The sequence below is a fragment of the Rhinolophus sinicus genome, chromosome 8, assembly GCF_057876585.1.
Source record: "Rhinolophus sinicus isolate RSI-liver-muscle chromosome 8, RSI-T2T, whole genome shotgun sequence".
NCBI classification, from domain to species: Eukaryota; Metazoa; Chordata; class Mammalia; order Chiroptera; family Rhinolophidae; genus Rhinolophus; species Rhinolophus sinicus.
Window position 1 is genome coordinate 52,830,424 of NC_142508.1, and position 15,187 is coordinate 52,845,610.

A 15,187-nucleotide genomic window follows, 5' to 3' on the forward strand; every position below is an offset into this window, starting at 1 on the left:
GGGGAAGTGAGGGAAAGAGTTCTCTCCTTATCCAAGGGATCTCTATTTTGCAAAAGGATTTCTCAAAACCCATGATAGGGAGGTGGTAACTAATGGGTAGGGGGGTTTCTTTCTTAGGTGATAAAAATATTCTAAAATTAATTGTGATGGTTGTACATATCTGTGACTATACCAAAAGCTATTGAATTGTAAAAAATAAAAGCAGAACACACACACACCAAAAAGGCTACATGCCTTGTGATAGCCTGGATTAGATCCTGGAACAGAAAACTAGTGAAATGAGAATGAAGCCTGGAGTTTAGCCATCGTTCCAATGTTGGCTTCTTAGTTGTGACAAACCTACCACAAGATGTTAACAATTGTGAAAACCGGGTACAGGGTCTACAGGAACTCTCAGTACTGTCTCTTGCAACTGTTCTGTAAATCTAAAATTATCCCCAAATAAAACTTTTATTTAAAAAATAATAAGAAAGAAAAAAATTCCTATTATTCCATCATCAAGGCCTGTTTTTCCATCTTCCCTACCAGCTCTGTGGGCGAGCTCATCTACCTCCTGCATTGATGCAATCACAGCTGCAAGTCACACTCTAGCTGGCTTCCTTTTTCTTTTTTTTCCTTTTTTTAACTTAACATAATTTCATAAATTATGTGGCTGCAGAGCCTTCATAATGGACGCTTTTCTGGTGGCTGACTGTCCCATTTCACAAGTGCACTGTTATGTGCTAAATCTTCCCCCTTTTTTGGCCTCTTGAATTGCTTCTAACTTTTATTTTTATAAATAATGTTTTAACCAACATTTTGATACCTGCAGCTCCCTTCTCTCTGCTGATGAATTGTTTCTTCAGAATACATTTTCAGGAGGTGAAGTTCCGGAATTAATAGGCATGATGAACACTTAAAAAAAATACGTGTTGTCAGATTACCTTCTAAAAGGGTTAGCACTGTGCCCGGGACATAGTAAGTGTTCAATAAATGTCATTTGTTTCACATCCTAATCAGCATTACCAGTTAACACACTGTACCCAGTCCAGCACTGACACCCTTGCTTTGGAAGGCTATACGCACCACCCTACAGGCTGTTTTTCTCTAGGACAGTTGGTTTTTAATGGTTAGTCAGCTTTCAGGGGTCTACTTTATGGCAGTGGAACGGAAAATGCAAAAGAATACGTGGTCCATGGCCAAGGTCTCCTGCTGTATGTTGCCATCCATACTTATTAACTCTTCATTGGCCAGTTTGGGTGTGGCCAGGAGAAAAGGGAATAAGCAGGGAGGGAGTATTTGCCAGGATGTGTCCCATGGGGACAGTCTTTTGAATCTTGTAGATTGTATTGGTAAAATACAGTAACAAAAGTGGATCGTTTTAGCCATTTTAAAGTGTGCAGTCAGTGGCCTTAAGTGCATTCATAATGTTGTACAATCATCACCATTGTCTAACTTCAGAACTTTTTCATCACCCCCAAAGGAAACTCCGTACCCATTAGCAGTCTGCTGAGTTCCTTTTAAATCTGGAACTCTTCTCAGTTTGATTAAGTGGGCCAGTGACTGAGGATGATTTGGAGAAATAGGACTTTTTGGTAGGAACCTTCAGTTGCAAATGTTGGTTATAATTATCTTGTTTGCAAGCTCAATTACAGTGCAGCAAAAAGGGGAATTGTCTGGCTTTCAGACCTGGGAAGTGTAGGGACGGCTGGCTTTAGCTGTGGCCGGATCCAGAGCTGAAGCAGTATCTTCCTTTCATCTCTCTTTTCTCTGGGTTTGGCCTCAGGTGGCCTCTGCACAGCAGGAGAAATGGTCCAGGCATGATGCTGCTTTTGGGTCTTGAGAGAGCTCTCCTCCCTCAATGTCAATCATTCCCTTAAAAGGACCCCGATTGGCCCAGCTCAGATCACATGCACATCATGTGGGCAGGGAGGTGGGGCTTCATGATTGGTAGCTCTGGCACGATCCCACTTGTTAAGAGGGATGCTAGTAGATGAAAAGCACAGATGTTCACTCTGGCCGGGAAGCTGGAATACATCTTGAACTGCAGGTGAAATGTAATATGTTGACCATTATCTTTTGTATTTTCCATGTCTGCATTTAAAAAGGTTTATTACCTAAAGTTATGACAAGACCTCACTTTTTTTAAAAATAAATTTTATTGGGGAATATTGGGCACAGGGTGTTTCTCCAGGGCCCATCAGCTCCAAGTCATGGTCCTTCAATTTAGTTGTGGAGGGCTCAGCTCAGCTCCAAATCCAGTTGCCATTTTCGATGAGGGAATTGCTATCCCATGCAAGAATTGAACTGGCAACCTTGTTGTTAAGAGCTCGCGCTCTAACCAACTGAGCCATCCGGCCTCCCCTCGGGAAGCTCAGTGGCAGCTCGTTGTCTTCAGTCTAGTTGTGGAGGGCGCAGCTCACTGGCCCATGTGGGAATCAAACTGACAACCCTGTTGTTCGGCGCTCATGCTCTAACCAACTGAGCCCCCCGGCTGCCCTACGAGACCTCACATTTATACTACAGTTGCAAATGCAGCCATCTAAGTTACAGAAGGTCAATTTTGCTGGCATAATGGTGTGTTTTAATAGTCACTAAAATCATGCTGATCCTGGCATGTGTGCCAGTTTCCCCTCTGTTTAATGGTGACTTGGACCAGATGTCCTCTAAGGGGTCTTCCAGATGGGCCATTCTGGATTCCATATTTTGGGGACTGGGTCACTTCCCCAGCTGCCTTCTACCACGATTTCCATGTGAAGCATAAGTGGATTTACTTCTAGTTTAAGATTATTTTACACCCTTGGTTTTTATTGTAATGAAAGTAATATACCCACATCCTTGTGCTTTGTGTGAAATGTAGAGAATGTAAATAGATGTGGAGACACAGAAATCAAGATGGTGGGTCTTTATGCCACTAACTACTTGCCTGATGGTGGACAAGTCTCCCTTCCTGGGCCTCAGTTTCCCCATTTATGAGTTGACTTGCTGTGTCATATTATGTTTTGACATTCTGAATTTTTTTCATTTTTTAAAAATGGGGTACTTTGTTTATGCCAGCATCTCATCTTTAAAGGAATCTTATTTTGCTTTGTCTGACAAAGAGAGAGCGTAGTGCAATGGTCTGAGTGTAGCCTTTTGAGCCAGAAGGTGTGGGTTCAGATTTAAGCTCCACCATTTACTGTGTGGCCTTGGGCTCATTGCTTATCCTCTCTGGGCCTCAGTCCCCTGAGACCAAAAACTGGGGTACTATAGTATCTGCCTGTTAGGATTGTTGTGGGGATTAAATGAGCAAATATAGGGAAAGTGCTTAGAACTGTGTCTGGTGAAGACCCAGAGGAGTAGCTGTGTTTATTCCCAGCTTTCCCTTTTAGACCCCACTGTGATGCACAGCTTTCTGTGCTGTGAATTGTTTCTTTAGGAGATGGTAGGTCCATATGGTGAGCCACAGGTCTAGGGGAACGAATCGTGTTGACCCACATTGCCTAATTGTCTTGCAAATGACTTGGACAAGAGTCACAGCCATAGCAACATAGCAAGGTCCTGGCCTCATCCACCCGTACCAGTGCTGGCTTCAAACAATCCTTATGTCACCTGGGGCCTGCCACACAGGCGCATCAGCATATGAGGAAGCTGAGGCCTAGAGCAGTCATAGGACTTGGTCTCAAACCCCACAGGCTGGCGAGCAGCAGGTCCAGGGCTGGTGTCCAGAAGAGTTAAAATTCAGGAGGTTTGACGTTGGGTCTCTTTCGTCTGTATTCAGAGTCAGGCTGAGAAACAGTAATGTCAGTGACCGGGGAAAAGGGATCAAACAAGTCTGGCTGGGTGATGGTGACACCAAACTTGAATCCCGGGAATGAGGCACACAGCACACAGCACCCATCACTGCTTCTCTACCGCTGTCATCTGCTACGCAGAAGAGCCAGGCTGGTGCTGAGGACAAAGCCCCTGTCGCATTGCTCTGGTGCCTCTTTGGGGTTACGGGGACAATGGGGCATTCGCCACTATTAGAGACCTGTCTGTGCCGGCCAGGCAGTCTTGGTCAGTGATGCATCATGCTTGGCTCGCAGGATGGCTTTATTCACACAATTTTAAAAACTTGCTTTTAAACATTGTATGAATGTCCATGGAGCCAAGTAACCAGAGGGTACATCTCAGCTTTCAGCGTTGGGAAAAGAGAATGGCAGAGTAAGTATTTCCTCCAAGAAGCAGTGGAGGCAGGAAGGATGAACATTTCAGTGACGGTGTGGAATTATCAGCTTAGTATGGATGCTGATGGCCTCTAAATCCCTGGTGCAGGGTCGACTTAAATTTTGGACTTCCTCCCACCCCTGCAGGGCCAGATGTACCCAACACTCTTTAGGGAGGGTCACTTTTATATACCAGTATGACAATAATATCAATAACAGTAGTTTTATTTTGCCCCTACCATGTTCCTGACACTTTGAAGGACTTTACACTTATTAAATCATTTATTCTTTACAAGGCCAGTTCTACCATTATCCCCATTGTACAGATGAGGAGCCTGGGGCCTGGGGAAGTTGAGTAACTTGCTCTAGGTCCCAGTACTTGCATGTCGTGGAGCTGTGCCTGGAGCCCAGACTGGTGGTCCCAGAGCCCAGACTCAATCATTTCACTCCACTACAAGTTTCCCAAAGTCCTCCAGCACCAAGAAAAATGTTCCAAGGCCACATGCATTTTATTTATTTAAAATTTTATTGGGGAACAGTGTGTTTTTCCAGGACCCATCAGCTCCATGTCAAGTCGTTGGTTTCGATCTAATTGTGGAGGGCGCAACTCACTGGCTCAGGTGGGAATCCAACCGGCAACCCTGTTGTTCAGAGCTCACGTTCTAACCAACTGAGCCAACTGGCCACCCCGCCACATGCATTTTAGACACTCTACTTTTGTAGACTCACATGGCACGAGAAAATCTCTGAGAAGTTCTGCAGGAAACAAACCTTTTACATTTATTTTTAAACTTACTGGTTCTCAATTTTCCTTGATGGTAGAACCCTTTTATTTTTAAGTGGACACTAAATATGGTAGCTCAGCACCTATTTAAAAAAAAAAAATGCTGCTGTCTTGAATGGGAAAGATCATGGGCTTAGGGAGAGGGAGACCCAAGCTGAAATTCCAGCTCAAATGTTAGCTTGAGAACCTTGGACAAGCAACTTTCTCTCTAGAATTTTTTCTCACTTAGAAAAGAGAGAATGTAAATTTAACAGAGCCGATAGAAGGATTGAAGAAAAGCAATGGATATGAAAAGGGTTTTTCCATTTTTCCATTTCTCCTATTCATCCTTCAAAACCCCATTTTTTTTACCCCATTTTCCTACCATCCTCAATCAGTGTTAATTGCTCCTTTATCTGTGTTTCTATTATGTTCTAGATTCCATGAAACATAAAGTACCCCTACAAAGTCATCTTGAGGGCAGGGACCATGGATACTTTATTATGTACTAGGCACATAACAGGTGCTGAAAACACCAAGAAACGAATCTCTTCACAGAGGCTCTAGACTATGTCTTATTCTTTGTGTATTCCTAGGATAGAAGCTAGTAAATGTGCAATAACTGTCATTTGGGTTGAATTAAATTGTGGGAGCCAGTTACACTCAGGGAGGGATATGAGGGTGGATTAGAATTTCCAAAGGGTCTGCTTTTATTTCAATAGAAAGCAGAGGTGAGTGCTGGTTGGGTCATCTGGGAGAACCCACACACCTCTGTATAATGAGATTTACAGGCTGCTGCTCCCCTATGCAAAGCATCAGTTGCCGCCTGGCACTTGGGAACCATCTGTAGACACCTCACTACTCTCCTGAGGATTTCAGCTATTTGTCGTTACAGGGAGTGTTTATGCTTCTCCAAGCCTGTGGTGCATGGAAAGGCCCTTATTCTTCTCAGAACCAGAAAGGGCCTTTTGTGCTGGTGCATTTCACCTGGGTCTCGGCTCAGGGAACGGGGCTTTTTGTTGCTCCTGTTGTATATTTACAACACAAACCACCTGATGACAAGTACAGAGCTCCCCAGCAGCCTGTGAAAAGTGGTGCCAGGTGTCATGTGTAGAGAGGACCCTGCTTATTCATCATGAGCCATGTGTTGTGACTGCCCCCAATATACAGATGAAGAAATCGAGGCTTGGAGGGATGAGTCCTTAAACCAAGGGGAGTGTTGACGCAGACGCCAGATGGTGGGGGATCGAAGACTACTTTAGCCGTGGGGCTGGGCATTTGGAACCCTCCAGCCAGCTCTGTGCTCCAGCTGAGTTGTTTTAACCAAGTGGTTAAAAGACCTCAGGAAAAAGAGGAAGATACTCCACACCCTGAGCCTGGCACTGAAATGGAAGCCAAGAGCTCTGGTTGGCAGCCTGTGGTCTGGGTGCCCATCACTAAACCCCAGACAGGTCCCAGCTCCTGGCCAGCCGGGCTTGCCGTGGTCTCCCACAAGCCACTGGCCTCCTAACAGGCCACCCTGGGCAGTGAGTCCTGACCCTGTCAATGGTAACAGTTTCCATGCTGTGGGGATGCTGGATTAGACTGTGCACATCTTAACTGAAGGAGCCTGGGGCCCTGAGTCTAGACAGCTCCTCACGTGTGATACTCACACCCGCCATGCTTGTGGTGGCGGTAGGCTGCCTGCATCTTCACATCTTGTGTCTTTCAGATTTCTCTTCCCTTCCATGTACCACTCTGCACTTTTGTCGTTCTCTTGTCATTATTGGTGCCTGGATATTCTGCCTATTGAGGGTCCCTTCCGGAACCAGCCCCATGTGCTTGGTTTTCTCCCCTATGGTGTTGTGGTTTGTAAAAATGGTTCAGACAAAATTAAAGAACTCAAGGACGATCAGCCACAGTCCTTTACCTCACACAGTAATAGCTGCTAATTCCTGTGGCATTCTTGTCATGTGGTACATGTTTTTACAAATATGATTTATCATAGCGGAGGTATGTGGGTCCTTTCACCGAACAGTTCATAACTATGTTTTCAGTTTTCATGATTTTAGTGGCTGAATACTGTTCCGTTCAGTGAATGTAGTGTGTGTGTGTGTGTGTGTGTGTGTGTGTCCTGGGCATGGAGTTCAGTGTGGGTGTCAATCCCAGCCCCACCCCTCACCACGTGTGTGACCTTTTGCTGACTACTTCGCTTTTCTGCGTTACAACTTCCTCCTCTAAAAATCTAGGATGATAATGGCATAGTAAAAATTGAATAAGATACTGTATGTAATGTCTGATATGTATGCAAAATGTTCAACATAAGTACTATTTACTTATTTATTCAACTTTTGTTGAAAAGGGAAAACAGTCTGGTATTTACCGCCAGTGAACATCTGTGAGTATATGTGCTGTACTTAAAAAAAAAAAAAAGTTGAATTACTTCTTCGGGAAAAGTTCCCAGAAGTGGGCGTGGCTAAGGACTAAGAAATGCTAGGCACAATTTTGACCAGGCAGGAAATGAAGACCTAACCCTGGATTTAATCTTGTGTGTCATTAGCAGGGACTAGTTGGAGCTCTGGATTGAGAAGGATTCTGAGTTTAAATCTGAACTCGGGGAAACGTGCATGATTGATATGTGATGTCTGCTATGGATACAGGAAGAGAGAGTGGAGTATGTTTCCCACATTCTTGCCCTCACTGATCTGGATGGAGCCATAGTCAAAAATCAGGCAAAGCGGAGTCAGGATTTCTGTAAATGTCCACAGAAAATGGGCATTTCCTGACATGGAAATGTCAGGAAAGCAGGGGTCAGGTTCCAGGCAGTCCCCCCAAATGCTAAAGAGGTAGGTGGACCTGCAGGGGTCAGGATTTGAGGCATATGGGTGACTGCCCTTATGTGGTTTGCAGCCAAACCTACCCACAGCGTGCTTTCGGACACCATGCATTCCTGCCTTCCACCTGCGTTGGACAGTTACCCTGTGCCACCTGACATGTGACCACGTGCCTCTGTTGTCCTTCGTTCTCTTTCTAGTGAGGCAGGGTCTCGTCATTCCTGAACCGTGATGGCGACGTAGGTGCCTTTGTTCCCAAATCTGTCAAACATGAGACCACACCATTTTGATCTGTTTGTCTTTTTCACTTTTTTGTAGGTCTCGTACCTATTATGACTCATACCTATTAGAAGAACCTGTTCTTTTTGAGTAAATTACACCTCCCTGGGAGGATTTTTAAAACCTTGGTCTTGGAAGCGCTTTTGAATGGTGGTAGGAGGGAAGTGTAGTGAGCTCAGGAGGATTTGGTAGCTGAATGCCCAGCAGGTTGGATGCTGTGCATTTTCCTCTGGTTCATGTTCCAGCTGCTGTGGACCGACTGCTTTTCTTCAGCACGTCAAGGTCTTTGGTGTATAATTAATTTTCGCCCACTTGGGGAAAAGATGCATTATTGTAGCCAGCATGTGTCTCCTCCACCCTCTGTGCCATCTCTCACAGGTGGGAGGAGAGATTCTAACCCCCGTGCTTTTTTGCAAGGGTTTGGGATGGGCCTGAGCTTGCACACAGCCTTCCTTTTGAAAGCCACACTCTGATCCATCCCAAAGTTGACTTTTCTGTGCCAGTTTTCGCCATTGCCTCTCAGATTCTGGCGTCCAAGTTGAAACTTGGTCCCATGTGCTCAAAAGGCTTAGGGGCAAATCCGTGGATGGCTGGTGGGAAAAGGGCCGGGAGAACCTGTTGTCCAGCCCTCTTTCACAGAGATGGAAACCAGGGCCCAGAGCCATTGAGTGCTTCCTTCTGGGCATGTTCTAAATACTGGAATTTTGACTTCTGATAACCTAGGAGAGTGTCTGATGTTTAGGAAGCCTCTGTTTGCTGGAAGAACGAATTGCATCAGCTTGCATTGTCTTTCAATAAGAAAGTCACCTTTCTTCCCAGGCCCCATTTTGTAGAAATGGGCATTGCTGACATCACAAACTTAATTGTCAAAGTCTCCCCACTCATTGTTTTCTGCCTGGACCTTCCCCACACTTTCTGTGTAGGTTAGAAACCCACCGTAGATCTGATATTCTAGGTAGAAAACCTGATAGTTCTGGCCAACGGGCCTCCTGCCTGTCCTCCTATGGCTAACCCTGGGCTCCTCTTTTGGATATGCAGCTAGATTTGCCATCTTTTTCTCTCTGCAAGGGCGAGGAGAGGCCAGTGTCACTGCCTTGGTTATTCCAAGGAATTCCCTGGACTTTCCTTCATTAAAACATAAATGATGGCGGTAGAGAAATCAGTGTGGGGTGACAGAAGAGGAACCAGCCACTCCCAGCAGCCCTAGGATGGAGGTCCTCTTATGTTGCCATTTACAGATGAGGAGTCAGAGGCCTAGCGTGGGTAAGTCCACAGGCTGTTGGTGATGCACATGGACCACAGTCCCTATTTGTATTTGGCCCAAACCTATTACCATCGTGCTTTAGGACTGAAGCTGGGGTTTAAACTCAGGCAATTGGGAGCCGTTTGAAAATGAGATGATTTAAAACCCGGGATAGGAAAATATTTATGCACTTTTTAAATCAGGCTTGCAAATAAATTCTTTTTTATTTTTTTAAACATCTTTTTTTCTTTTTTTAAATTGGGGAATATTGGGGAACAGTGTGTTTCTCCAGAGCGCAGCTCAGCTCCAAGTCCAGTTGCTGTTTTCAATCTTTAATTGCAGGGGACGCAGCCCACCATCCCTTGTGGGAGTCGAACCGGCAACCTTGTTGTTAAGAGCTCACGCTCTAACCAACTGAGCCATCCAGCTGACCCGCAAATAGAGTCTTGACAATGTATAGAGCCCCGGATCCTAACCCCAGTCCTTCCCTAGAGTTGCCTTCCTCAGAAGCAGACTGATGTCTGCCTGACATTTTTGAAGCATGAGCATATGTGCACTTGAGAAAAGTCACAGGGACAAAACGTGTCCCAGCCTTGGTGGGTGTGTTTCCAAACCATCTTTTGAGTCACTTGTAGCTGGATGGAGCTGTTTCCTTTGAAAAGTCCTGCTGTGACAGACAAGGGAGAGACCCTGTCTGGAAGCTACTAGCCAGGGACATAGCATTCTTAGACATGACAAAGAAGATCTTTCTAGAACCACAGGTGACAATATTCCCAGACTGGCACATTTTGCTTAGAAGTGTTTGACGTTTGGCTCAGGCAGTCTTGGGGGTACGATATGCTTACCTGGGAGGCCCCAGTAATCTGGAGCAGCCCACGAGGTGGGATGAGGAGGAGAAAGGACACAGGAGAGATAAGGCCAGGACCTGCCCCCTGGACCCCTGCTATGAGGCTGCTGTGCACCCTGGGGTGAATCGCTCCCCCTCTCTGGGTCTCTTGCTGCTTCTGTATCAAATGAGAGGGTAAAAGTCAGGGATTCAAATGCTCTCTTCTTTTAGCTCCATCCTTCCCCCACCCCCGTCCCCTTTTTGTTAACCAAGGTATAACTTACATAGAAGAATGCACAATCTTTGGTGTACAGCTTGATACGTTTTTGAATTTAAAAATTGCGAATTTTTGTATACGCCTGTGAAACCACCACCCAGATCAAGACCTGGATCATTTTCAGCCCCTGGAAGTCTCCCCCTCTCCCGCTCAGATGACCGCTAATGTTTTATAATTAATGATTCTCCTTCCCTGTGTGCAGTATTCTTTTGGACACTACTGTTGTATCTAGGCCTGTGCTGTTACCAGCCACCGGTGGCTGCTGAGCACGTAAGTCGTGGCTCGTTGGACTGCTGTGTGTGGTACGTGTACAATATGCATCGGCTTTGTAAGCCCTTGTGTGGCGGACAGAATGTAGGAGATCTCAAGGCTTTTGAATTGGATTTGGGGTTGTCTCAGACCTTTTGCAGACTTTTATTAGAGTCCACATCCTGAGGGGAAGACTCGACTCACTTTGGAAGCTTCTGGGGGGGGGGGGGTGAGCACCCTGTGTGTGTGTGTGACCTGCTGGGACTGCCCGTGTGGCCGTCACCTCCCACTGGCCTCTTTGGGCCTCTGGAAGCCAGGTGCTCCCCATCGTAGGCGTGCGTGAGGTTTCTTTCCTACGTACTTTTGTTTGATAGAATAATGTTTTGCTAATCATTTGGTTCTAAACATGTCTGGTATACAGCATCGGGCACAGGGTTGCTTTTTTTTTTTTTGTAGTTTGAGGCATAGCTTTTATTGAAGGCAATTTTGTTCATGAACATTTATTGTTAAGTTTTTACTAGATTCTGCTATCCTGTTTTGTTCCTTATTTGAGCCATGATTTGATTTCCCATATATTGGTGGTTTTAGATTGGACTGTGCACAGCTCCATGTCCGAGTTTCACTGTAGATTTCTTCGCCATTATTAAACTTCTTAATCTAAATCTTCTAATGGCTAACAGACACAAGCCAGGAGTGTTCTTATTGCTTTCGATTGCCATATATAGCTATCATGAAGCAGAGGGACTTTGGACTTCTTCTGTAAGCACCTTGGGCTGTTAGCTTCCTCTCCCCGGGTCTGCCCTCCTGCCCTCCGCCCCTCCCCCGTGCCTCAGGGTTGAGAAACACACTCATTCTCAGTTCTCCTTTTTTGCTCCTTCGTCCAGCTTGTGTTCACGCGTACCCTGTGATGACACACACAGATCCTGAGCTGCACAGAATGGTAGAATGGGAATAGAAAGGATGTTTAGTCATTCTAGGCTAGTTACACAATCTCTCCAAGCCCAACTTCTTCACAAGTTAATATACTGAAGCAGGATTAAGTGAGAAAATGTGTGAGGCAGCGCCTGGCACATACTAGTTGCTTGATAAATATTAACCTCCCCCACCCCTCTCCCTGTTCATATTCTCAGTGGCCATTCTTTGACATGACAAATGGTTTGTGTTTATACTGTAAAACTTGACTTTGAGTGTTCTTCTGGCTTAGTTATTCTTGGAGGTATGGGGACTTTTTTGTGTATTCCTGTTTTTTGTTTTTTTTCAATTGAAGTGAAACTCACATAACATAAAATTAACCATTTAAAATATACAATTTAGTGTCATTTAGTACATTCACAATAGTGTGCAACCACCACCTCTCTAGTTCCAAAACGTTTTCATGAGCCCCCAAAAGCCCCAGATCTGTTTGTAGGCGCTTCCTAATTCCCCCTCCAACCCCAGGCAACCACTAATCTACTTTCTGTCTCTTTGGATCTGCCTTTCTTGGACATTTCCTATAAATGGAATTATGCAATAGAGTCTTGCATGTCTGGCTTCATAGAGCATAATGATTTTGAGGTTCATCCATGTTATAGCATGAATCAGTACTTCATTCTTTTTTATGGCTGAATAATATTCCATTGTGTGAATAGATCATATTTTGCTCAGCCACTCCTCTGTTAATGGATATTTAGATTGTTTCTCCTTTTTGGCTGTTGTAAATAATGCTCCTAGGAATATTCACGTACAAGTGTTTGTGTAGACGTAGGCTTTCGTTTCTCTTGGATAGATCTCTAGGAGAAGAACTGCTGGGTCATAGTATAAAGTTTTAAGAATTAAGTTTGCCAATGTGTGGCAGCGTCTGGTACAGTTAGGTGCTTAATAAATGGTGGTTAATTGTTTATGTTATTTCCTTGTGGACTTTTTTTGTGGGGTTGATTTTCTGACCTTCAGGTTTCTTGTTCGTATTTTGGTAAATTTCTGTATATTCCTATCTGTCACGATCCTGAAGTTTTTCTTTGTTTATTGAAGTCTTATGATCCATGTATTAAATGAACTTGATTCCTTGTGGCTCAAAGTTATCTGATAAGCCAGATCACCTGCTTCACTAATTCATGCCACAAGTATTTACTGAGTGCCTCTTGTGTGCCAGGCCTGGGGGATTTTGTAGTTGAAACTTGTGCACCCCAAGAGGGGACAGTGACTGCGTTTAGTTTATCACTATAGTCCCATTGCATGGCCTGGTATTTGTTGAGTAAATGCAAACAAACCCCCTGCCCTCAAGTATCTGCGTCCAGCTGGAGAGCTTTGTACGTTCAGTGCCCGGGTTGATCACTCAGACCTGGGGCCAGAAGCCCTGCACTGTTGTGAGCAGAGGTGCCTGGCTCTAGCTGTGCCCGCTTATGGTAGCCAGTCATGTATCTCTTCCCAACTCCACGTACAAGGATGTCATACTGGTAGCTTGAAATCAACCACTGTGGGAATATTTACACCATGGAAATGGGTAAAGGCTATAAATCAGGGCTTCTCCCGTTTTTCTCTATTTTGTCTTGGAGGATCTCATATTAAATATACATCAGCGCATCAACCTGCCTTTCCAACCTCATCTCCTATTATTCTCCTGATGAGATGGTTTTTCGCTGATGAGGAAACTGAGGCACAGAGAATTGAAGGAACTTGCCCAAGGGAACACAGCCAGAAAGTGACAGGGCCAGAATTCAAACCCACATCTGACCTTAGCCCATCTCCATGGTCTTGGGACTGCACAGTAACTTGACGTGCCCCATTTTCTGATCTCTAGTCATGGTTGTTTGTTTTTTCCTACCAAACCATTTCATTATGCCACCAAATTTTTATTTTAATCATTTCTTAGTTTTCAAGGTGCCAAGACTTCCTGGTATGTTGCCTGAGCAGTGCTTAGATCCTGTCCCTTCTTACCTGGAACTCTGTGTTTTATTTTGTTTCTGCAGAATTTCGCTAAAGAGTTTGTGATCAGTGATCGGAAGGAGCTAGAGGAAGATTTCATCAAGAACGAGCTCAAGAAGGCTGGGGGAGCCAATTACGATGCGCAGGCAGAGTAACTCCAGCCCTCCCCCTGCCCCTTGCCAAAATCATCTGCCTGCTCCCCGGGGGAGGGGAACCTCGGCCTCAGCTACCAGCCCACCAGCCCACCAGGGAGAGGAGACGCAATGAGAGGCAACGCCTGCCACCCTGTCTGTAACCCAGCTTCCCTTCCCTGCTGCCCTCATGAGCCCTGTTATAGCCTGTCTCGCAAAGCTCATGGAACATCTTTCTTTTACCTTCTTTTTCTTTTATCCCCCCTCTTTCTTGATCTGAAGAAAAATCATTTTGATGCCAAGGTGATGCACATCGTCAGATCTGAGGCGCTTCCTGTGGTGACCCCTTTTCTTGGCATTTCTCTTAGCCTACGTGGCCTCCTCCACCATGACCTCATGTTGCTTCTGGAGCCTGGGCCCGTGCTGCCATCTTGGTTTTCTTGGGCACTCCCGCCTGCTTACCGCAGAGGAGGCACCTGTGCCAGGAGCTGCGCCATCGGTGGCGGCCTTCATTAGCACACATATTCATCCCATTTGTCAGGCTCAGACCTCCTACAATGTGCTCCAGGGCCCCTCACCCACCTCTATTCAAAGTTGCCTAAGCGACATGTCTGACAGAGACGGTGCTCGGTGGTGGAAAGTTTAGGCCTGACTCAGACCGAGGGAGAAGAGATAAAATTTGCCTTAAAAGTTGCCTGGCATTAGCTTTGCCACATGGTCTGAAACGGCCCATTCACGCCCTTTTGATTGACATCTCATTATGGCATGGAGAGGGGGCAAAGGTCTGAGTCCAGATTTGACAGGAGGAGTCTTTCAGGGTTAACTTCAGAGGCTCCCGAAGTGACCAGAACTTTAGGGAGGGAGGCCCGGGGTGTGGAATGGGAATTTAGGTAGACCTGGGAACTGATTCCTTTCAGGAAGGTCCACTGCCAACAGCAAGGACAGCTCGGACCAGAGGGCCTGCTCTGCCACCTTAGCGGTGTGTGGAGTGGAGCCCCAGCCTCAGGGGGACCAGAACATCTGTGGTTTTAATCCTACATCCGCACCGTACAGTCAAAAGGATTTTTTTTTTTTTGAAAGAAAGATGAGATTAGCTTGGTTCTTCATGAGCGTATTTTATATTGTTCTTTTTTCTTTTTTTCCTTGCTCATTTCATTCGGGGGGAGGAAATCTGTGCTGTATTGGGGTTGTGAAGAACACCTGCTCTCCAACAGTTTACAGAAATAAATGTTTTTTTGTTTTTCAAAAAACGAGTTTGTCTGATTTGTCTTATAAAGCTTCTCTCTTTACTATAAAAACAAAGGCCATTGTCATCTTCAGAATTAATAGGTATTTATGGAGCTACCGGGGCCTAGGCACATTCATATTAAGAATCGCATTTAATTTTTAACAACCACCTTAAGAAATAGGTGCTGTTTGTGTCCCCATTTTCTGGAAACTGAGGTTCAGAGAGTAAGTGATTCCCCTGAGGCCACCCAGCTAGAAAGAAGCAGAGCTGGGATTTGAACCTAGGACTCGATACCCCTGTCCCTGTGGCTT

At 45.3% G+C, this 15,187-nt stretch overlaps 1 protein-coding gene across 1 annotated transcript in view; it reads left to right on the forward strand.

Moving 5' to 3' along the window:
* COTL1 (coactosin like F-actin binding protein 1) overlaps nt 1-14,898 on the forward strand; it is a 40,230-nt gene extending 25,332 nt beyond the window's left edge. The window contains exon 4 of the mRNA XM_019747133.3: nt 13,562-14,898. Coding sequence (XP_019602692.1) covers nt 13,562-13,672 — 111 coding nt within the window. The 3' untranslated portion in view covers nt 13,673-14,898. The remainder of the gene's footprint in view (nt 1-13,561) is intronic.
* The last annotated feature ends 289 nt before the right edge of the window (nt 14,899-15,187 follow it).